Source organism: Gobio gobio, assembly GCF_949357685.1.
Source record: "Gobio gobio genome assembly, chromosome: 19".
In the NCBI taxonomy this organism is placed as follows: domain Eukaryota; kingdom Metazoa; phylum Chordata; class Actinopteri; order Cypriniformes; family Gobionidae; genus Gobio; species Gobio gobio.
In genome coordinates this window covers 5,291,910-5,317,802 of record NC_137112.1, presented here as the reverse complement: position 1 = coordinate 5,317,802, position 25,893 = coordinate 5,291,910, and the positions used below count along the sequence as shown (strand labels likewise).

The 25,893-nt window shown below is 40.5% G+C and overlaps 2 protein-coding genes across 2 annotated transcripts in view; one reads left to right on the top strand and one right to left on the bottom strand.

The window, feature by feature from the left end:
• The window catches only part of traf3ip2b (TRAF3 interacting protein 2b), a 1,379,907-nt gene that overhangs the window by 803,660 nt on the left and 550,354 nt on the right, over nt 1-25,893 (bottom strand). The window lies entirely within an intron of this gene.
• LOC307143598 (protein SPMIP1-like) lies at nt 14,830-15,991 on the top strand (the record flags this gene model as incomplete). Its single annotated transcript, XM_079845325.1, has 2 exons — nt 14,830-15,247; nt 15,873-15,991. The coding sequence occupies 2 exons, from the start codon at nt 14,830-14,832 to the stop codon at nt 15,989-15,991; spliced, it is 537 nt and encodes a 178-aa protein (XP_079701451.1).

Here is a 25,893-nt window from a genome sequence, read left to right as displayed (position 1 = left end):
ACCCTCAAAGTGTACGTTGCTGCAATAGCGGCGTATCACGATGCAGTAGACGGTAAATCCGTAGGTAGGCACGACTTAATCGTCAGGTTCCTCAGAGGTGCGAGGAGACTAAAATCCTCCTCGTTCTACCTCGTTACCCTCTTGGGACTTAGCCCTGGTGCTTAGAGCACTCCAGGGTCCTCCATTTGAGCCTTTGCAGTCAGTCGAGCTAAAAATCCTGTCCGTGAAGACAGTCCTCCTGACCGCATTGGCCTCAATCAAGAGGGTAGGGGACCTGCATGCGCTTTCGGTCGACGAATCGTGCCTAGAATTCGGGCCGGCCAACTCTCACGTTGTCCTGAGACCCCGGCCTGGATATGTGCCCAAGGTTCCTACCACTCCCTTCCGGGACCAGGTAGTGAACCTGCAAGCGCTGCCTTCGGAGGAGGCAGACCCAGCCCTAGCTTTATGTCCCGTCCGCGCTCTTCGCGCTTACGTTGACCGGACTCAAAGCTTCAGATCCTCACAGCAGCTCTTCGTCTGTTACGGAGGTCAGCAGAAGGGAAAGGCTGTCTCCAAGCAGAGGTTGGCCCACTGGATAGTGGATGCCATTGTCTTGGCTTACCAGTCCCAAGACGTACCTTGCCCGTTCGGGGTGCGAGCACACTCAACAAGGAGTGTTGCTTCATCCTGGGCGCTGGCTCAAGGTGCCTCGCTGACAGACATTTGTAGAGCTGCGGGCTGGGCGACACCTAACACGTTCGCTAGATTTTATAGCCTCCGTGTAGAGCCGGTATCTTCCCGCATCCTCGCCCCCCAGGGCCAGTAGCGCTAAGTACCCGTTCTAGTGTCGGCTTGCAACGCCACTCCCGCCTCCGGGCCGGATACGTGCGTCTATTCTTGCTCCAGTTGTGTTCCCCGGAAACGGCTAACCCTGTGAGTTCCTCCGTCACCCCTGCGGTGCCAGACGTTGCGGCCGTCTGGCGCCAGGCCTGCACCCGTATGCTTGTGGAACGTGTGTGTAGGCTGGGTTCCATATGTTGCGGTCCCCTCACGGCTACCCCATATGTGTATTCTCCACGGTATCTGCTACCCTGCTCGGTTAGCCCCGTGTCTTTCCCTCGACAGAGCCCGCTCTGTCATCTCTGGGATGTGTTCTTCCCCCCCTGGGATCAGGTTGGGTCCACCCCAGAGATTTTCCATAGTTGCACTACCCTAGGAGGTTAGTCCTGATGCGTATTTCCACCTCTCCTTCCATTGAAGGATGTGGCTCCGCAGCGTACCATCTCCCGAGACGGGCACGCTTTCCCAGCGTTATCCAATAGTCACGCTGAGTGGGTCTTGCAGGAACAGCAGTGACTGTCCTTCCCTGCCGGGAGCCCTGACTCCCACTCCAACTTAGGAGTGGTCCAGCGAGCTCAGGCAGGGCGCTGGAAGGGCCAGCATCCCTGGCGTTTTGGTAGGGATCCCAATTCGTCGGTCAGTTCCGACGTACGTCGAACGTGACCGACTGAAAGGGAACGTCTCGGTTACGTATGTAACCCTCGTTCCCTGAAGGAGGGAACGGAGACGTACGTCCCGTCGCCAGGTGCTGTGCTTCAGCTGAAGGCCCGAGCCACTCTTCTCGGCTCCTCAGTTGAAAACAATATGCGGTACTTCCACTTCCGTATTTATACCCGCAATGCGGGGCGGTGCGTGGAATGTGTGCACCGCATGCCAATGTCCATTGGCTCGTTTTTAATACACTCGAAGTAGATTGGTCTCTGAAACAGATCCCAATTCGTCGGTCAGTTCCGACGTACGTCTCCGTTCCCTCCTTCAGGGAACGAGGGTTACATACGTAACCGAGACGTTTAACATAATCATTATTCAAAGATGATCTGCAATTAATACATTAGAGAACTATTTCTGCTTGATTTAACTCTTAAAACTCAGTTATTGCTATAAAAACTCTAAATCTCCACAGTGTGTTTGAGATGAAGAAATGACAACGCAAACACACTGGTGTCGTGATTTACTATCTAACAGGGGACCGAGTCATTGTGTTTAACATAATCATTATTCAAAGAGGATCTGCAATTAATACATTAGAGAAATATTTCTGCTTGATTTATCTCTTAAAACTCAGTTATTGCTATAAAAACTCTAAATCTCCACAGTGTGTTTATGATGGCAAGAAATGACAACGCAAACACACTGGTGTCGTGATTTACTATCTCACAGGGGACCGAGTCATTGTGTTTAACATAATCATTATTCAAAGATGATCTGCAATTAATACATTAGAGAAATATTTCTGCTTGATTTATCTCTTAAAACTCAGTTATTGCTATAAAAACTCTAAATCTCCACAGTGTGTTTATGATGGCAAGAAATGACAACGCAAACACACTGGTGTCGTGATTTACTATCTCACAGGGGACCGAGTCATTGTGTTTAACATAATCATTATTCAAAGATGATCTGCAATTAATACATTAGAGAAATATTTCTGCTTGATTTATCTCTTAAAACTCAGTTATTGCTATAAAAACTCTAAATCTCCACAGTGTGTTTATGATGGCAAGAAATGACAACGCAAACACACTGGTGTCGTGATTTACTATCTAACAGGGGACCGAGTCATTGTGTTTAACATAATCATTATTCAAAGAGGATCTGCAATTAATACATTAGAGAAATATTTCTGCTTGATTTATCTCTTAAAACTCAGTTATTGCTATAAAAACTCTAAATCTCCACAGTGTGTTTATGATGGCAAGAAATGACAACGCAAACACACTGGTGTCGTGATTTACTATCTCACAGGGGACCGAGTCATTGTGTTTAACATAATCATTATTCAAAGATGATCTGCAATTAATACATTAGAGAACTATTTCTGCTTGATTTAACTCTTAAAACTCAGTTATTGCTATAAAAACTCTAAATCTCTACAGTGTGTTTATGGCAAGAAATGACAACGCAAACACACTGGTGTCGTGATTTACTATCTAACAGGGGACCGAGTCATTGTGTTTAACATAATCATTATTCAAAGATGATCTGCAATTAATACATTAGAGAACTATTACTGCTTGATTTAACTCTTAAAACTCAGTTATTGCTATAAAAACTCTAAATCTCCACAGTGTGTTTGAGATGAAGAAATGACAACGCAAACACACTGGTGTCGTGATTTACTATCTAACAGGGGACCGAGTCATTGTGTTTAACATAATCATTATTCAAAGAGGATCTGCAATTAATACATTATAGAAATATTTCTGCTTGATTTAACTCTTAAAACTCAGTTATTGCTATAAAAACTCTAAATCTCTACAGTGTGTTTATGGCAAGAAATGACAACGCAAACACACTGGTGTCGTGATTTACTATCTAACAGGGGACCGAGTCATTGTGTTTAACATAATCATTATTCAAAGAGGATCTGCAATTAATACATTATAGAAATATTTCTGCTTGATTTAACTCTTAAAACTCAGTTATTGCTATAAAAACTCTAAATCTCTACAGTGTGTTTATGGCAAGAAATGACAACGCAAACACACTGGTGTCGTGATTTACTATCCAACAGGGGACCGAGTCATTGTGTTTAACATAATCATTATTCAAAGATGATCTGAAATTTATACATTAGAGAACTATTTCTGCTTGATTTAACTCTTAAAACTCAGTTATTGCTATAAAAACTCTAAATATCTACAGTGTGTTTATGGCAAGAAATGAAAAATTAAACACACTGGTGTCGTGATTTACTATCTAACAGGGGACCGAGTCATTGTGTTTAACATAATCATTATTTACTATATAAAGTGATGACCTGTGATTATTACCTTAAAGAACAATTTCTGCTTGTCCAGTCCTATATATATATATTTTTTATTGGTGCAAGAAATCAAATCTCACTCTAAAAATCTCAAAAACAAAGGACATTATTTGGGATTTTAGAGAGCAGAAACTATGTTTTATTCAAAAATAAGTCACACATTGAAATACCTTTACTGTAAAAAAAATGTGGGTCTCCAATTGAAAATTTTCTGTAAATTGATGCACTTTAATTCAATTAAAATTCAAGAAATTCAATTTGGCCAACTAAAAAATTTAGATGTGATCGTTCACTAGAAAATTTTCAATTGGAGACCTGATTTTTTTTTACAGTGTTGGTGTTCTTGAAAATAAGCTTAAATGAGAGATGTGGACGGATCATATACTGTAAGTATGAAGACACAACAGAGAATGAATTTCTTAAAGATAACTCTTAATTTTAAGAATTTTTTAATTTCTTAAATTCTTTTCTGTAATGTCCACAACATGGCTTTTTCTCCGTTGTGTGCTCATTGTGTTCCCTGATGCCTGTGTGAACATTATATAATTATAATTATATATATATATTAAATAATGAAGACAGACTTGACTGCCAACTCTCTTCCCTTTCACACACACAGCTCCATTGCAGGCTATGGAGGTCCCCTGTTGGATAGGTAGACATCGGTCAGGTCCCCTCTTGGCATGTTTAAAAATAAAAAAATAAATGCTTATTTGAAGTTATATTATGAAAAAAGACCTTAAAACAAAATTTTGTATCTAAGTTTTGTTTCTTCAAAATGACTAGAAACACAGGTCCCCTCTTGGTCAGTGTGGAGTGATGGTCCCCTGTTGGTAATATAGACGTGTATGTGTGTGTGTGTGTGTGTGTGTGTGTGTGTGTGTGTGTGTGTGTGTGTGTGTGTGTGTGTGTGTGTGTGTGTGTGTGTGTGTGTGTGAATGTGTGTGTGCTTGTAATATTTGAGAGACAACAAAATCCAGGCCGTATCAAACTGCTGAAATTTGGTGATTCAAACTGCTGATTCGACTCACTGATTCATAACGCTTCGAAGCTTCATGATTCATAAAGTTATTTTAGAACCACTGTAGTGAGATGGACTTTGTAACAACGTCTTTAATACCTTTTAAGGGTCTTGAGATTGAACCGTGCATTGTGCCAATGGAGGCCTTTCAGAGCCATCAGATTTCAACTAAAATATCTTCATTTGTGTACCGAAGATGAACGGAGGTCTTACGGGTGTCGAACGACATGAGGGTAAGTAATTAATGACAGAATTTTCATTTTTGGGTGAACTAACCCTTTAAGTTATAGAGGCTTTGAATGGGAGAGAGTAAGTGTTTAAAGCAGCACTAGGTAGGTTTTGCTCTCGGGGTCCCCCTACAGTTGGGAAACAGTATTGTCCTCTACTACTGTCGTAAACTCTGTCATTCTACATCAGGGGATGCGCACGTGCATTTGACATGATAGCCCTGAACACTGCAGGAGTTCACATGCAGGTGTTCTGCTTGCGTCGCGTGTGAAATGTCTTCATCCCAGGTACAGTGGCATATGTTTCAGCATGTCATATGAATATAATTTCATAGGTATTATTTTTTTTCAAACGCCAAATGATTGCGAAGCTCACGTTTACAAGCCAGCGTCATTAAAGTAGCCTAGTCTATTGGTTACCGTTTTACAGAATCTATATGATACTTCAATTCAATATTTGAGTGGTAGGTAATAACCATATATTGTCAATATTATAATATCAAGCTACCATAGATGAATCTGCAAATTTGAAAAATCGATTTGCATTAGCTTGAGGCAAGACAAATATCACAGACATGTTAGGTATCCTAAAATATGATTTTGTGCGTCTTATGTATTTACTTGCAAGAATGTAGCCCCTCCTCCTTCAGCTCACGCCAACGAGCAAACACTGGCCCAATGTTGATCCTCTTCCTGCCTTTAATCTGATAATTTTCTCGTTTCCTCTTTTTGCTTTCCTTCGAGAAAACCTTAGCTTTCTTATTTTTCTGTGCTGCTTCGGCCATGACTATAACATCTGGCAAACAAACGATAGTTGGGCTCGCACGTCCGAATTTAAGGAAGTGGAGGTGGTGGTGGAAGTGACGTATATGCCGTAAAGCGGTCGAATTTTGTAGTTCTTATTGTTCTCGGGTTACTACCCGAAACCCAAAGTTTAAAAGTACGATTAAAAACGATACAGACCCCGTCAGGCTATGGCAGACGTGTCATTCAACCTATTGTAAGTCGATGTATCATCACAAGAGTCTTGAAAATATATTATGAAGGTTGAAAAGTTACCTAGTGCTGCTTTAAATATGTGCGAGATTTGGTTTTATTTGAGATTATTCTTGCATTTTCATGACCCTCCTGGATTCTGTTTTATTGTTTAGGTGCTTGGAATGCCTCCCATTGATGATATAGAAAAATCAGAATTTTGGACTGCGTTCTTTGGTGAGCTCAAAACACACACATGATGTGATTTTTTTTTCAGTTGTTTTTAGTCTGCTATATGTGCTGAACTAGTATTGTGTGTTTTCTTCTATTATGGCTCATGAGTGGAAACTCAAGACTGTAGTCAAACCCATATCTAGACCTCTGGCCAGTATTCTGGGGCACTCTGATCAAGACTTTCTGGATTTTGTGAGACGCTGCCTGACGTATGTTCATTTTGATTACTATACAAGAGTTTTGTTTATTTGTCTGATGAATCTAAATGTACTGACCATGTATTACTATCCATTCCAGGTGGGACCCCAAGATGTGCATGACACCACAGGAAGCCATGCAGCATAAATGGATCATGGAGGGTCACAAGACTCCTGAGCAGCCGAAGGACAGCACTGGGGAACCATCTCATGACCATCTCAGGACTCGAGTTCTGAGATGGTTCCCCAGTGCAGAATGAGTGTGAAACGCTGGCACGTATACAAAACCTGTACAATCCAAAGAAAATATGACTAGTAAGTCAAACTACACTTGACAGTTCTTGTTCTGTAGTGCATTGTATAGAAACTGTGTCTGTTCCACGAATATTTATGTAAAAATCCTCTATAGGATCTAGAGATAATCTGAACATTTTTAAACCAGATAATCTTAAAAGAAATGAACAAAAACATTGTCTAAAACTAGGTCTCCTTAACATTCGATCGCTCACACCTAAAGCAGTTATTGTAAATGAAATGATCACAGATAATAGCTTTGATTTACTAGTTCTGACTGAAACCTGGCTTAAACCTAATGATTATTTCGGTCTAAATGAGTCTACTCCACCAGGTTACTGTTATACGCACGAGCCCCATCTGACTGGTCGTGGCGGCGGTGTTGCAACTATCTATAGAGATATTCTAAATGTTACTCAGAAAACATTACACAGGTTTAATTCATTTGAAGTGCTTGTGCTAAATGTTACACTCTCAGATATAAGAAAAAAAAACATATTATCTTTTGCTTTGGCTACCATAAATAGACCGCCAGGGCCTTATGTTGATTTCTTAAAAGAGTTTGCAGATTTTCTATCAGACCTAATGGTTACTGTCGATAAAGCACTGATTGTCGGTGATTTGAACATTCACGTAGATAATACCAACGATGCGCTAGGGGTTGTGTATACAGATTTATTAAACTCCTTTGGGGTCAAGCAAAATGTAAATGGGCCCACTCATCGTTTTAATCATACACTATATCACATGGAATCAATCCTACTGATATAGACATCATACCGCAAAGTGATGATGTCACTGATCACTACCTTGTAACGTGCACAGTGCGTACTGCTGATATTTTACATACTGCTCCGCGTTAAAGACCAGGAAGAACAATTCTCCCAAACACTATTGAGAAATTCACAAATAACTTACCAGATTTATCTCAGCTGCTCAGTGTACCCAAACACACAAATGAACTAGAGGAAATGACTAGCAGTATGAGCACCATTTTCTCTAGTACATTAGAAACGGTTGCACCGATCAGATTAAAAAAGGTGAGAGAGAAAAGTACTGCACCGTGGTACAACAGTATTATTCATGCTATCAAGAGAGAAACTCGTAATCTAGAGCGCAAATGGAAACAAACACGTTTCGAGGTCTTTAGAATCGCGTGGAAAGACAGCACTTCCCGTTATAAAAAGGCTCTAAAAGCAGCCAGGGCTGAGCATTACCATAAACTGATAGAAAATAACCAAAACAACCCCAGGTTTTTATTTAGTACAGTGGCCAGGTTAACAAATAAACGCACATCAGCTGAACAAAATATTCTAGTACAGTTTAGTAGTAATGACTATGAATTTCTTCACAAAAAAAAATTCGCAAACATCAGAAAAACAATTATAAATGTACAACCCTTGACAGGGTTTTACGATTCAGCCTCAATTATCACCCCTGAAGAACAACTGCAGTGCTTTACAACTATAGGACAGGAAGAGCTAAATAAACTAATCATTGCTTCTAAACCAACAACATGTTTATTAGATCCAATACCAACTAAACTACTGAAAGAGCTGTTACCTGTAGCAGAAGAGCCTCTTCTCAATATTATTAATTCATCTTTAACTCTGGGTCATGTCCCAAGACCATTCAAGATGGCAGTTATAAAACCTCTCATTAAGAAACCACAACTAGATGAATTAGCAAACTACAGACCTATTTCAAATCTTCCATTTCTGTCTAAAATACTAGAAAAAATTGTGTCTGCTCAATTATGCTCTTACTTACAAGAAAACAATATCTATGAAAAATTTCAGTCTGGATTCAGAGCCCATCATAGCACAGAAACTGCGCTGGTTAAAATCACGAATGACTTACTCTTAGCTGTTGACCAAGGCTGTATCTCAATAATAGTTTTACTTGATCTTAGTGCTGCATTCGACACCATAGATCATAAAATACTTTTAGATCCTCTACAAAATTACACTGGTATTCAGGGACGGGCATTAAAGTGGTTTAGATCGTATCTATCAGAGCGTTACCAATTTGTCTATTTAAACAGGGAACAATCTAAGATGACGTCGGTAAATTATGGAGTGCCGCAAGGCTCTGTGTTAGGCCCTCTGTTATTATCAATATATATGCTGCCACTTGGTAATATTATAAGAAAACACGAAATTAGTTTTCACTGTTATGCCGATGATACTCATTTATATATTTCAGCACGACCAGATGAAATCTCTAAATTATCCAAGCTAACAGAGTGTGTTAAAGATATCAAATATTGGATGACCTGCAATTTTCTGCTACTAAATTCAGATAAGACTGAGGTATTACTTATTGGACCAAAAACTGGTACACAGAATCTCTTAAATTATAATTTACATTTAGAAGGATGTACTGTTACTTCATCTGCTACAGTTAAAGACTTGGGTGTTATATCAGACAGCAACTCGTCTTTTGAAAATCATATTTCAAATACTACAAAAACAGCCTTCTTCCACCTCAGAAACATCGCTAAGCTACGAAACATGCTATCTGTCTCTGATGCGGAAAAGTTAGTTCATGCATTTATGACCTCTAGACTAGATTACTGTAATGCACTACTAGCTGGCTGTCCTGCCTCCTCAATAAACAAGCTACAATTAGTCCTAAATGCAGCTGCTAGAGTTCTTACTAGGTCAAGAAAATATGATCACATAACACCAATTCTAACATCTCTACACTGGTTACCTGTTAAGTTTCGTGTCAGTTATAAAGTATTGCTACTGACCTATAAGGCCCTATATGGTTTAGCTCCTGTGTATTTAACTGATCTTCTATCGCCTTATAACCCATCACGATCTTTAAGATCACTAAACTCTGGGCTTCTGGTAATACCGAGGATATCTAAGTCAACTAAAGAAGGGAGAACGTTTTCATATTTGGCACCTAAACTATGGAATAGCCTTCTTAATAATGTTCGGGGCTCAGACTCAATCCTCCAGTTTAAATCTAGATTAAAGACGCATCTCTTTAGCCAGGCATTGACATGATGCATCTCCTAACCTTGTACTCTATAGTTGTATCAATGCACATGATCGTCTTTGCTTAATGCCTTGAACAGCAGCTACGCTAATTATTTTTCTGTTCTGTTTTATCTCGGGACGCCCATCCCGAGGTAACTAGAGAGTCCGTCAGCTCCAGTCTGGATCCAGCTTCTCGTAAAGACTTCAGATGACCACCACCTGTGAAGAGACGACTCAACTCCTGCGAGGACTTCAGATGACGCAGCTCTGCATCAACACGCACTCATGCTCATCTCTATATACCCTATTCATTAACAACATGTATTCTTATTTCTGTGCATAGTGTGATGAGGTTCGATGTATGTGGGTGAGGAAAGGAAGAAGGCGGGGTCGGCGTGACTGGGACTCGCGATTTTATTCTCAGAAGTTTGTATACAAACAAAATAGGCGCTCGTGGGCGCATCAACACAGCAAACACTCTCAAAAGTAAGTCAGCTTAATCACTCAGTTTCAAATGCGTTTCTCAGGCAGGCAGTCACGTGAGGTCCCAGTCCAAACTCTCTCTCTCCCAACTCTCTCCCCGCTGCAGCTTATATGCAGTCTCTCCATGCCAATTACTGCAATCAGACACAGGTGTTACTCATCTGCACTTGACCTACTTACTCACCACTCGGCTCGGCTCTCTCTCCCGCTACAGACCTTGCAAAACCACGCCCCCTCCGCCACACATAGTTATTATATTGATTAATAATAGATAGTTAGCTAATCTGTGTGCTTTGTATATGTGCATTTCTGAAATGCATAACATGTACAAATCAATTTAAATTGTAATGTAGATGCATTTTCTGTGAAGCTGCTTTGAAACGATATGTATCGTGAAAAGCGCTATACAAATAAATTTGAATTGAATTGAAGTAAAGTAAAGTAACAAAGTATTTGTACTTCGTTACATTCCACCACTGGCTGTAAAGTTGAGCATTTTAACATGAGCCTCAATGAGATTCTGCTCCTTCTGGAGCCTAGTGGCCAGTCGATGAAGTGCAGTTTAAGTCACTTCCGTTTTGGCTTCAAGAGAAACTGGGGGAGGTTACCGCTTGGTAAGAACATTGTTTGGGTTGTGCTTCTGCTCTGAGTGACTGCGGATGAAAATGATCCTTCACAATAGATAATGCTTAATAATACAGTAAACTCTGTTTGAGAGCTGCATATGGCAATTCATACCTTCAATAAAATACCTTACCTGTTAAAGGTAGGGTAGGTAAGATTTGGTTAAAAAAACTTTTTTTCCAAATTTGTTTAAACTTTCTTTACATATCAATACATAATTAAAATGTAAGTCTCTGAAAAAGAAAGTATAAAAATTGAGTGTCTGTAGACCTCCGACGACTGTTTTAAAGACAGCTCATTATTTCCATCCACTCCACCTTCTCCCTTCTGGGCTCTTTCCAAAGCCACGCCCCCAAAACACATGAACGCTCAGCTGGAAGACGCATTATTCACCTGAGGCGAGCGGAGAAGAAGTGCATGTAGTGATATCATGTCAGAATCACATGTAATAAAAAATCTAACTTTATCATTAGGAATACAAACAAATAAGATGTCTTTTAGTACTCACTATCAAGCTAGAATAACGATACTGGTAAAGTTTAAAATACACACACAACACAGTGTCTACGACACACACAGATACAAGATAAAAACATCAGTAAACGTTGGTTTATAAAAACAAACCACGGGCCGAAATAAACGTGCAGGTAAAGTTCCCGGTGAACATGGTAAAAGACTTTAGACAGAGGGTAGTAGCTAAAGCTAACTTAGTTCTAAAAAAAGTTCCTGGACGCGGTGTACTAGCTTTTACACATGCATTTTGTTATCTAAAGTTACATTTTGCGAAATTCAACAAGACAGCGATCAACTTGAGCTAAGCATATTGAGTATTTATCATCTCTACTAATGGTTCGCTAAGTGTATAACATTGTAACTTTATGCTAAGTAATGTTATGTTAGCTATATTAGGTAGCTACGTGTGCTAGTGAGACATGCTTCATGAAAACATAAACCAAAAAAATTCATAATCAAATTGAAAGATTACCTGTCCAGCAGAAATACAGCCTCTTGAACTCTTCAAATCAAACGGGTGCGCCAGGGTTGCCAGGTTTTCACAACAAAATCCGCCCAATTGCTACTCAAAACTAGCCCAAAACAAGCCCAATCGTGTTTCTCCGGTAAAAATCGCATTTGGGGGGTAAAATATGTGTCTTTTTGGTAGAGCTGCCTGCTAAAATTCGCAAATCCCGGGGCAAAATATCACATAATTGGGGTCGCTTCAACCTGCGGACATGAAAAACAGACGCGGCAACAGTGTTGAAGTAGCCCGACTTGGCAACACTGGGGCGCATGTGGGCAGATCCTGTAGCAAAAGCGGCGGTAGCCATGGTCGCGAGAGAGAGTGACAGTCGCCCGAGCCAATCACTTGTTTCGGCCGAACGAAAATAATGAGCTGTGTTTATTGCAGATTAAAAAGTCTAGAGTCACTCGATTTTTATACTCTCTTTTTCAGAGTACTTAAATTTTAATTATGTATTGACATATAAAGAAAGTTTAAACGAATTTGGACAAAAGTGTTTTAGATCATTCTTACCTACCCTACCTTTAAGTAATAAAAACGGCATCTCTGCATTGATTTTACATTTCAAATGTTTTACTAGAAACTATTTTTTTAAATATCACTATTTAGTCTGCTTTATTAGGGCCCGAGCACCGATGGTGTGAGGACACTATTGTATTTGCTCAGCCTATTATTATTCTTCTCCCAAATGAATCGCATTTTTGAGGGCCTAAACATGCTTGAAAACTCATGAAACTTTGCACACGCGTCAGAAGTGGCGAAAATTTACGTCTGATATGGGTTTCAGAATTAGTTGTGGCAAAATGGCTCAAATAGCGCCACCTACAAAATTTCAATTAAGCGCCATTTGTGCTATGTTTCACATACGAGTATGAAATTCGGTAGACACAAGTAACATCATTAATGTTTCATAGAGGCCTTCATTCATAAAAAGATGTCATTACAACAAATGTTTAAAATATGCTGTCTTTAAATTGTTTCTACATTAGTTTGGAGAGTAACTGAAATTATTACAATATCAAAAACTCCTAAAATATAAAAAATCGCGATTAATTACAGAAAACAATGTGATTAATTAGTAAAAAAAATTCTCGATTCCCAGCACTAATATATATATATATATATGCTTGCAGATAAATAACTATTTACATTTCACTTTGTAATAATGTTGAATGAAAAGTTCTACTTGAAAATACATTATAAATCATTATGTTTTAATAATCTTTTTATATGACTGCACCCTATGGGCCCTATCATATACCCAGTGCAATGCGACGCCAGGAGTGATGCAAGTGTTTTTTGCTAGTTTCAGCCTGACGCAGTTTTCATTTTCACGTCCAGCGCCATGTTGTTTAAATAGCATGCACTCACGCCCATCTGTTCACCCATGGGCGCTGCATGGAATACATTATTTTAACACTATGGATATGATCTTATGAATCCGTTTTTTTTTTTGTATGATTGATGTTTTAGGGGGGTTTCTCATTATTAAAGCAGTCAAATTAACGTGATCACGACTGGGTGCTTACCGACGCTAGGCTGGCGGCGTATAATCCAACCAGCCGCTGTTGAGCTATGAGTATAACGCGTTCTCTATCGCTCTCGCTGCATGGAAATTCATTATTTTATTATTGTGAATATGATCTTAGGAATCTGTTCTTTTGTATGATTGATGTTTTAGGGTGATTTCTCACATTTAAAGCAGTCAAATGAACATGATCACGACTGGGTGCTTACCGACGCTTGGCTGGCCGCGTATAGTCCAACCAGCCGCTTTAATAAACGGCACAGATTAAGAAGCGGTATCCTACTGCTATAGAGGACTAGGCTACTATTTTGTTGAACATGCTCAGATTTGCTTCAATGAGTTAAGCAATATCATACGAGCAAAAATGCGATATTAATTTTATACAACAGTTCAATAAACAATAAGTATTGACCATTTTTATAGACAACGTTGTCAATTTTTGTTTTACAGTTTTGCTTTATTTTTCCATCAGAAATGGATTCAAACAAAGTAGGCTATAGGTTTCGTTCTCGAATAATTCACCGTCTCGGTCAGTTTGAAAGAATTAGTTGAATGATTCTGGAATCCATTATGCCGGCAACTACTGGCAGATTTATAGTTTCAAATGCCTGGAATAATTATATTTTCCCCAACATTTAATATTTCTATATTTAAAATATTACATTGAGAACTTAAATCTAAAAATCTCCTTACATTATTTAGGCAATTGTACAGTGCAAGTGGATTTTGATAAATGGTAAGATGGATTTTGTACTGATTCCATTTAATTCTTATAACAGCCATTTAGTGTGGTAAATAGTGTAATTACTTAAAAAGTGTGCCCTAAAAAGTGATCATGCACATTTAAGAACACCAGTTTCATCATCCTGGCATGTGTGGAAAGTGTTAAACCGTGTGTGTTACAACCGGTTACAACTAACCCCGCTCTTCCCTTTTATTAATGGCAGGCCTGAACACTTCATACGCATGCGCACAAAGTCACCTTTTTTGTAGTGCACAGAGACGATACGGTTTACTTATTTTTACTGTATATGGGTTTAGTTCACAAAAACTTGCGTTTTGAAACCCGTTTGCACCCCCCCCCCCCATAAAAAAAGCCGGTGTCTTGTAAATGAACGGTCAAAACGCATTCACAATTTTCCGTTTTTATTTGAAAACAGTGTCGTCGTGTTAACGACAATTACTTGAGACCCTGTTTCTCTTGTCTTCTGTATTTGACTCTTTCTCTGCTGTAACGGATTCCTTGAGCTGCAGCGAGTCTCTTTTGTTCTTCTGTCACCACTTTCAGTGTGTGTTTGTTTATTTGGCCTCTCCTTTCTCCCGAGGCTGAGAATCTTTCCTCTGATTGGTCGCCGCTGCACCTCTTCGGTTTCCGTGGCCTCGCTGTCCGGTTAATAAGACGCGGTCAGAGCTCACAAGAGACAGACATGAGGAACCTGCAGACCACCCAGGACCAGAACTTCTTCCGCGAGCGGATCGTGAAGGAGGCCTACATGCGGCTGGCGTGGAAGACGAAATACAGCGAAGAATACCCGACCACCTACACGTCTCGCAGGTCCAAGTCCATCGGTCTCTTTAACCCTCCCTCTGCCGGTAAACTCACGCTGCCCCCTGTGGTCCGAGCGCAGGAGAAGCCGCGCGAGGCCCCCGCGCCAGTGCGCCGGTCCCTGAGTGAAGCCCCTCTGATGAGGCCCGTGACCCCGCAGACGAAAGCGGATCTTTATCAGGGGATCTCCAACGAAGGCAAAGGGCGACAGCTGTACCTGAAGAAACGAGCCCAAAAAGGCCCTGAAGAAAAGTTTGATTTTCCCATTCTCTCGTCCTGGGATTATGGATGGAGATTAGGTGAGGAAAGAGGAGACTTTAATATTTACTGTAGTGTTGAGGATTTAAAACGTTTAGCAATAGTAAAAGTGATGCTTTTTGTAAAACCCACTAATGATGATTTTGTAGTAATTCACTGTTTGTCACACTTGCTTTTCAAAAGATGGTAATGTTTTTTTTTAAATGTTTTTTAGTGTCTTCTGCTCACCAAGGCTGCATTTATGTGATCAAAAATACAGTAAAAACAGTAATAATGTGAAATATTATTACAATTTAAAATGAACTATTTTCAATGTGAAAATATTGTAAAGTGCAATTTATTCCTGTGATCAAAGCTGAATTTTCAGCATCATTACTCCAGTCTTCAGGGTCATACGATCCTTCAGAAATCATTCTAATATGAGGATTTGCTGCTCAGGAATTTCTGATATTATCAATATTGAAAACGTGATATTTTATCAGGATTCTTTGATGAATAGAAAGTATTTAATGCATCCTTTCTGAGGGCGTGTATTTAAAAATAAGCATGGTTTGTAGTACTAGTAAAATGGATGGTTAATGCTAAACATGCGATATTAAATAGTAAAATATTAGCTTAATAACCATGGCTACATGTCATTATGAAAATATTTTGTTGTTTCCTCAGGTGACTATAAGATTGACTGCAGGACTCCAGCCAGGGGGAGATCTGCGATTGTGCGCGACACTTTCTACTCCAGGAATGGCATTTTCAATATTCCCACAGCGACCGATCAGCTCGGATGAAACATACGCACCTCCCTGAACTTTAACAGACACCTGAAATCTGATCATTTTCGGAAACTTTTATTCACTGTAAATGAAATAAATCTAAGCATGCATTATCAATTCCCTAGGATTTGAAATCACTTGATGGAACATTTTATCACATATATATATGTACATATATATTTTTTAACTCAATGTATTTTTATTCAATAAACACACACACACACACACACGTATACATCTGAAGTGTCTTTATTAGACCAAAAATTGGCTATGTTGAGTAAAAAACAAAACATTTTAGAAGTAAATATATGCACAAATAAAATACATAAATGAATAATAACACTTAAATGTAGTTTCTTCAATTTAAGTAAATAAAGACCAACTATTAAAATGCACTTACCATTTTCTTCATCTTCCTCTTCATCTTCACGGTAGCTTACACTTGGGTTATCAGACATTTTTTGCGTAGAGTCAGAAGTTGGACAGGGCTTTGAGTGTTGCAGGTGGAGCTGTGTCGAGGTCCTTATATACTGGACACTAACTAAAAGTGAAAGTTCAGTGGGTTTTGCCCTTGATTTCTTTGAATTCACAGAGTTATTCTCACCATCTCTGCCATTGGCCAATGAAGTTTGAGCGGCTATCAGACAAGGTTAACGGAGGCCGGTCAGAACGAAACTCAGTTTTTTGGGTGCGTAAAGCAATTTATGCAGTCGGATCATTTTATCTCAGTTGAGAATGGGACATTAAAAACTAAATGGTGCACATTTTATGAGGAAGCATGAAACGAAGCTGAGACTGGAACATGTTTTAATGGCATGCCAATCTAGCAATTTTAGGGTAATTTACAGAGTTCCATTGCTGATGTGTTGGTAGGAGTTTAAACCCTTTCCTGCATGAATTATGGAAAACATTATCTAGATTTTTTAAGATTCTTTTTATTACTTTAATATGATACTAAAATTGAAATCCATTTTCATTTTGACAAAATTCAGTTTTATTTAAAAATGATTTAACTGTCCACACCATGTGGACACCACGCAACAAAGGTGTAAAATGGGACATAAAGCCACAGATGACAATATGGAACATTGTGTTTTTATTATGGCATGTTATGCTATGTAAATCAGCTCAGTTATTAAAAACATTAATATTACAATAAACAACAATAAAACACATATTGTAGGAACTATAACGGTAGTTATATGCGGAAACCTAGTAGCAATATGTGCTTTGCTGGCACATCCTCCTGATCACTGCGGCCGGTCACTGTCACACACACTGTCCTCTGGGATATTCTCTATACTGAGTGCTTGACCTGCACTGAAAAAAGTGCACAAGGCATGTCATTACTCTAAATAAGGACACTCCAAATATGGAGTTTCCGCTCGAGGGCGCCCTCTAGCCTCCAGTATGAATTAAACTTTTTGGTTACAAATGAGAAATCATACTTCTCTCTAAATAAATAATTCTCATAGTAAAACAACGGTAATAAGAGAGTGTTTATCTACAGTTCATGCTCTATATGACAATCCATATGTTTTTCTTAAATATACAGTTGTTTTTTTTCCTTACAGTGGATGCATAAGAGGCTCATATTTAATATTAAAGACAGACTTTAAGAAATTGATATCACAGAAAAAGCACAGATTTTTATAATAATTTTACAATAAATCCTTAGACCTTTCTAATGATTTTTAGTCATAGGTTGTCTGCATAGTAACAGTTTTTATTAAATAAGTTTTCTGTAAAATATAAATTATATTATTATTATTAGTAGTAGTAGTAGTAGTATTATATTGTTATATTTATTCTTAAATATTCTATTTTTAATAATGGAAATATTGTAATAGTAATATTTCTTATTTTGTTAAATATTTTAATTTAGCAATAATAATAATCATAATGATTATTATTAGTCATATTAATATATAAACACAATGTAATACACACACACTTTTCATTTGTAAAAAATTTTAACCAGACTAATCACAATTAGATATTTCCCCCAAATCGTGCAGCCCTACTTTGTGTATTTTTACAACTAGTTCTCAGAGTAAAATCTTTTTTTTTTTTTCAGAAGTCTATTTTCTGTTTCTCTTTCTTACAGATTAATGCTGAATTTTTGCGCATCACGACCTTACCTTTTCAATCGAGATTTATGGCCTTTTTGGACAGACAGAGCTCTCAGCTTCTCCAGGTTATTAGGAGCAAAGGTGGAGTCCTCCGTGAAAAAACGAAGGACACTATAAAGTTATGGATCAGGTATTGGTTGCATGTGAACAAAATTGCTTATGGCAATCAATTTAGTAGTGTTTTGGTCTAATAAAAACAATACATCTTTTACATTTTGCAGTCTGTGTATATCACATTAAGTTCTGTATGTATTTGGATAAAGATACAAATAGCCTACACTATATTGTCAAAAGTTTTAAAACGCCTACCTTTACATGCACATAAACTTTAATGACATCCCATTCTTAATCCGTAGGGTTTAATATGGAGTCAGCCCACCCTTTGCAGCTCTAACAGCGTCAGCTCTTCTGGGAAGGCTTTCTTTCTGTGTGAATTTTTGAGCATTCTTCTAGAAGCGCATTTGTGAGGTCAGGCACTGAAGTTGGACAAGAAGGCCTGGCTCTCAGTCTCCGCTCTAATTCATCCCAAAGGTGTTCTATCGGGTTGAGGTCAGGACTCAAGTTCCTCCACATCAAACTCGCTCATCCATGCCTTTATGGAGCGACGCTTTGTGAACTGGTCAGTCATGTTGGGACAGGAAGGGGCCGTCCCCAAACTGTTCCCCGCAAATTTGGGAGCATGAAATTGTCCAAAATGTCTTGGTGAGGCATTAAGAGTTCCTTTCACTGGAACTTAGGGGCCAAACCCTGAAAAGCAACCCCACCCCATAACCCCCCCTCCACCAAACTTTACACTTGGCACAATGCAGTCAGGCAAGTCCCGTTCTTCTGGCAACCGCCAAACCCAGACTCGTCCATTGGATTGCCAGACAGAGAAGCGTGATTGGTCACTCCAGAGAACACGTCTCCACTGCTCTAGAGTCCAGTGGCGATGGAGTTTCGATGGAGACTAAATTTTTTTGATGCCAACCAACGCCTCACAGTTTGTTTGACATGGCCTCAAGAAGGACGTTAGGGACTGGACTAACACTTGCCAACGGGTCAAAGTACACCACCACACTAAAGCCCCGTTAGAGTCGTTCTCAGTACCAGAGAGACGTTTTGACCATGTAAACGTGGACCTGGTCGGTCCTCTGCCGTCATCTCACGGTTTCACATATCTGTTAACCATGGTTGACAGGACCACCAGCTGGCCTGAGGCTGTGCCACTGACATCAGTGGCATCTGTCGAGATGACACGGGCATTTATTGGCACCTGGGTTGCCCGTTTTGGCACTCCTTTAGACATATCCTCTGAGTACTTTGTTGAAAACAGAGGATGTGGACGGCCTCCTGCTCTGCCCCCACCCCTTGCTCCTTTCCCTCCCAAGCCTCCCACACTCCATGCCCCACACCTGTGTCATGACAAGACACTGGCTGCAGGGGGGTCTCCCCGACCCCCGATACAGCACAGCCATTGTGGCCGGTTGATACGCCCACCTCCCCGTTGACTGTTTGGTTCTTCTCCTGATATGGTGAATTTTGGGGGGACGTGTTTAATGAATGTGGCATACATAATTCCCCTTTGAGGTTAAACGTATTTCTATACACTGTTGATTATAAATGCAGAACTTTGTTAGCGTGTTTGTTCATGACTGTTCAGGGATCGCGGCCTCTTTAAATGTGCTTAACGCGTGTTGATGTGGGACGCTTGTCAGCACCATTTTGATTCAGAGTTTTCTGCCTCAGATTAATAAAACGATACACGCACTCGTGTGCTCAACGTGAGAAGTTGTCTCTTGTTATTAACTGCAATTTCCACAACCCCATAATTTACTCAACCTCACCTTCTGACTCAGAAAATTCAGAATATCATTTAAAAAACGTACATTGTGAAAACTCAGAACTCTAAAGCTTTCCAGATCTTTCTTTTTTTTCTTCAAGGTCTTATCTATTTTGATTCAGATGATCCATCTATGTTAATTTCCTTGAGGAAGGGAAGCCCACATTTGTTGTGCCACATTTTAATATCTACATTCAATATTGGTAAGAATGTGCACTGATTTAAAACAATTAAATCTAGAAAATGGCTATGAAATGTTATGTTTGTCTGTCAAATTTCTGGGTCATGTAATATTTCGCAATAGCGTAACAGGAAAAAGATATTTGTTCCTAGAATGAGAACCTTATTCAATATGCGATACGATATTGCTTTAAGTGTGTAAAATCTATTTACATTATATTAAAAAATATATTTAAAAACTGAGAATGATAGCCTACCATTTATGTTTCACATTCTTTCATTGCATCGCTACATCGCTACAACTTCTGAAAGTGACCAGCAGTGTTTTATCAAAAATGTATGTCAAAAATCTGATAATATAATATTAATGTAAACGAACAAAAAAATTTGAACAAAAAAAACTGCAGCTCTGCACCACTGGAAGAGCGTGGACTTTTCCGCACAGGGCGCCCCTCAGGGGACGGTTATGTTGCGTATAGTTGTGATGATGGATGCGTCCTTAACAGGCTGGGGTGCCACCCAAGAGGGAAGAACTGTGAACGGTTTGTGGTCGTGCAAACTACGTTCAGAACACATCAATTATTTAGAGCTTCTGATCATTTGGAAGGCTCTGAATAATTTTCTGCCTCGTCTGCAGGGACATCATGTGCTCGTACGCTGCGACAATACCACGGCAGTGGCTTATATCAATCGTCAAGGCGGCGTGCGCTCGTCAAAACTTCATGCCCTAGCTTACAAGCTGCTGGTATGGAGCAGACGTTTTTTCCTGTCGCTACGCGCGACTCATGTTCCGGGAATCCTGAACAGAGGCGCGGATCTTCTATCGAGGGGGAACCCGCTCTTCGGAGATTGGCGTATTCACCCTCAGATAGTGAGCATGATATGGATGAGATTCAGACAGGCATCCGTAGATCTATTCGCCTCGCGCGAAAACAGCCATTGTCCTATGTTCTTCTCGCTAAAGGACTTGGACGCGCCCCTCGGGGTGGATGCACTGGCCCACTCGTGGCCCAAAGTGCTGCTGTATGCCTTTCCTCCCCTGTGCTTGATAATTCCTACATTGGCCAGGGTGAAAGAGGGACACCTGTCTCTCATTCTGATAGCACCCAGGTGGCCCAAAGCGCCATGGCTGGCGGAGATAATTCCTCTGTTACATGCTCAGCCGCGGCGCCTCCCCCTCCGCACAAACCTATTGTCTCAAGCGAACAGGGAGATTTATCACCCACACCCGGACAGGGTAGCTCTCTGGGCCTGGCCCGTGAAAGGATGAACCTGAGCGCGTTAGGGCTTCCCCTGTGCGTGGTGGCTACTATACAGAATGCCAGGGCCGTTTCTACACGGTCCTTATATGGCTGTAAGTGGCAAGTGTTCGATGAGTGGTGTGATGGGGTCTTACTTCATATCAGTGTTCAGTCTCTGATGTTTTGTGTTTCCTCCAAGACCTTATGGATAAAGGCAGGTCCTTTTCCACTATTAAGGTCTATCTGGCAGCTATCTCTGCTTGTCATGTGGGCTTTGAGAGCTCAACGGTTGGGCAGCATCCTCTAATCCGCAGATTTATGAAGGGTGCCCGCCGCTTGTTGCCAGTCATCAGGGGAACGATCCCTGAATGGGACCTCTCCTTTGTGCTGGAAGCTCTGTCTCAATTCCCTTTTGAGCCACTGGGGGATATTTCCCTGTCTTTTAAGACAGCTTTGCTCTTGGCCTTGGCGTCAGCCAAACGTGTCAGTGAGTTACATGCACTCTCGGTTCACCCCTCGTGCACTAAATTCTCTCTGGGCGGAAATAAGGTTTTCCTTAAGCCTAATCCAGCCTTCATGCCGAAATGTTTTCCTGCGCTCACATCGGGGGTATTGGAGCTGTCCGCTTTTCACCCTCCGCCCTTTTCCTCCGCGGAGGATCAAAGGTTAAATGCTCTGTGTCCGGTCCGTGCGTTACAGACGTATTTGGCTAGGACCAGTGCATTCCGGAAGAGTGATCAACTCTTTGTTTCATGGGCTCCTCCCGATAAAAGGGATCCCCTATCTAAGCAACGCCTTTCGCATTGGCTTGTGGACGCTATCATTTTGGCTTACGAATCAAAGGGAGTGCAACCTCCAGGGGACATCAGAGCTCATTCTACGAGGGGCTTAGCCGCCTCTTGGGCTCTGTTCAGGGGAGTATCACTGCAGGATATCTGCTCTGCTGCCGGTTGGGCTTCTCCCCATACGTTTGTGCGTTACTATAGGCTGGATGTTACCAAAACTCCGGTAGCACATTCGGTTTTGGAGGTGGGGTCTTCCTAACCCTGCCTTCTCTTGTGTGTGCCACACACATGGTTCATGCCGTGCTTGTACACCGCAGTTACGTGTGTGCGTCGGTGTGGCGGGTTCATGATTATGAGACGTGCACCGCCCTTTGGGGTGACCGTCTTTTTCTGGCTAACAGAACCTCACTGTGAGTGTATTGGGCAATCGGGGAGCTGTCCATGTCTCTCCCATAGCTGGATCTCGAACACGAGATGATGAAAGAGAACAATAGATTACTGTCGTAACCCCGGTTCTCTGAAACATCGAGTGGAGAGATCCACCAGCCTTGCCCCGCTTGCTGCACGAGAAGCGAATATACTTACTGGAGTACAGTAGCGCGTGCAGGTAATTATATGCCGCAGGTAAGGGGCGGGGCGTTACCGGGCATTGGCTGCGCGCTCCTTTCTGTCTTGCCAGAATTGGATGCTTCTGCAGAGGTCAGGTACGGATGCCCTTCCCATAGGTGGATCTCTCCACTCGATGTTTCATAGAACCGGGTTTACGACAGTAACCTATTGTTTGACTGTGTAACAAGACACGAAACAGAACTGAAAGGATTACACGCTTCAGAGTTAAAAATTATATAATCAGAATGTACAACATGAACACATTTTCCAAACCGTGTCTTTGTCTGACCCTGAATCATTATGGTACACTTATAATGAGTGTGTGACTATTTCAGACCGGTCAGGTAGGAACCGCTGCGGAGGAGCACCGTCCCTGCGTCACTCGCCATAGACATAAACAGAGAGAAGTAGATCCGGCTGCAATGTTCTTCCGCGAGACGCATGCAGTTCTGTTTATTAACCGCGAGAGCACAAAAAGTTACAGACTGCAGCTTTAAATACTCTAATTTGATTTATTTATTGTGCCAGTTCCGAAATTAATGAGAGATTGTGTCAAAAATGTCACCAAAATTAATACAAATTCTCACAAAATTCAAGCTATATTGTTGCAAAAAAAAGTACTTGTATGAGATCTGGATTTTTGTGACATTCCTAAACGTAATTTATGGAGGAGCGAGCCCATCTAATCTTCCAATCAACAGCCAGAGTATATAAGCAGCTGCTTACCGCTCCTCAGTCTCAGCTGTTCCAGCATCCCACCACCTCCCTAACTCCACCTTTATCTTAGGTACCTTGCCCTACATAATCATATCCTATATTTAGTCACTGTGGGTGGGGGTGTATCAGAGCTCGAGTTGAAGCTGCTTCATCCAGCCCCTCATCAGGTGACGGCAAGCCAAATAAGTTTTACCTTATATCTTTTTCATTTGATTGGTAATGTAACGGAGGCCAGCTAGTAGTTTCTGTGCGAGTAAACCTCACTCCTCTGATCTCAAGAGACGTTCTAGCAACTGACGCTAGAGGTTGCAGCCTTTAGCCTCCTTGTTAAAGCGTCCGACTCTCATGCCGGCGGACCCGGGGTTCGAGTCCCACTTGGAGCGGGCGGTTCGAACAGGAGGGGTTACAGTAACGTCTCTATAAGTGTCCTATTCTAATTATATTTATTAACTAAAAATAATGCATTTCTCAGGCGGTAATGTGGATCTTTATTCATTTAAGGCGTGCTGGTTTGGTCTTGACTCTGTCTCGCCCTGTTTTGGACTTGGTTTTGTTTTTGTCTGCAGTTGATAATACCTAGAATATCAAAATCAACTGCAGGCGGTCGATCCTTTTCCTATTTAGCACCGAAACTCTGGAATAGTCTTCCTAGCATTGTTCGGGAAGCAGACACACTCTGTCAGTTTAAATCTAGACTAAAAACACATCTCTTTACTATGGCATACACTGTTAGAAAAAAAGGTACATTGCTGTCACTGGGGCGGTACCCTAAGGTACAAAACCGAAAAGGTACTAATATGTACCTTTAAAGGTATTAATATGTACCTTTAAGGTACTAACACGCACTCTTAAAGTACTGATATGTACCTTTTGAGGTACTAATATGTACCTTTTAGGGGTGAGTAAGGTACAAAGATGTACCTTTTCACTTTTGTACCTTAGGGTACCGCCCCAGTGACAGCACTGTACCTTTTTTTCTGAGAGTGTACACATAAAACATTTTTAATTTATATTATTCAAAAAGCTGGGGGAAAAAGGTGGTGTCCAATAGTTGCTGGTCAGTTTGTGTGTAAATGTACGTTTTTTTGTTACCAACATTTTCCACTTCTGATGTCATTTCTAGCGAGAAATTACTAATGTAGTAATTCATATTTGTTTAGTTCTCACCAAAGTTTTCTCTATTTTGCTGTAGATCATTAAACTGTTACACTGTCTAAGAAGTCTGTCCGAAATCAGTTTTGTGAGGTGCCTTCATGCACAAACGCTGCCTTACAAGCCATTGTCTTAACGAGTCACTGCCTAGGTTTTCGGACACAGCCAATGAAAGTTGCCTGATTATATATGAGAGATGGTCGAATTGTAGTGTCACACAGTAAAAAACGTTGGGTTATTTTTTTAACCCAACCGTTGGGTTACACATATTGGGTCAATATGTTGGGTTATTTTACAAAAATGTTGGGTCATTTTAACATCGTTGGGTTATTTTTAGTAATAACCCGGCCATTGGGTTGCGGTTTCAGCAGCGATGGTTCAAATTTTAACGGCGAAATGCCCAGTGACAGTCAACAGAAGAAGCTGCTGCAGCCTGATTATGATTTGAAAGGTAAGTCCTATCGTTTTTTATGTATACAACTTTTATAACATTATGTATTGTGTACTGAAACGTTGAATATAGTATAAAACTGAATTTTATATTATATTTATTAAAGTTCACTTTTAATGCTCATCAGTTTTAATGCTCTCGATAGCAAATAAACCCTAGCTATCCCAGTTAGCGCCTGGCAGCAATAAAGTAATTAAAACATTATTCTAGCGAAACTGTTTAGAAACTTACTATGGTGATAAAGTAAGTAACGTTAACGTTAGGCCTAGTCTGAAATCGCTATATAATGCCCCGCGGAGCATTATCAGCTCGGCCGGTGCGCGCGAGCTCAGACCCGGTCACTCGACAGCACAACAGCGCTGTGAGATCCAGGGAGACGCGTTTGAATTCGCCGAAATATCTGCTGTGAGATGAATGAGTGCAGATATTCCCCAACACCAATGAACAATTAGGCTAGTTCACGACAGTTAGAATGTTTTCCAACCCACAAATTACCTAGTTTTACTGTAGTAACGCAAACTGCAACTGGTATTTTGGCAGAAATGTGTTGTATATTCATAATGAATGTCGTCATATGCATATAGTCATGCATGTTACTATTAAATGTATTACAAGAGTAGTTAAAGCATCCAATTATAGTATTTTTTCTTACATAGCTATTACAGTTTTTGCCTTTATTTTAAATGTGTTGTACTAAATGTGTTTTAGACATATGGATTCATTTGTGAGGCAAAGACTACATCAATTGCACCTCTGCCATTTAATTAAAGGTGAGTAAGCTATTGAATTGGGAAGTTGTATACAATTATTTTTAAAGACTAGTCTTCT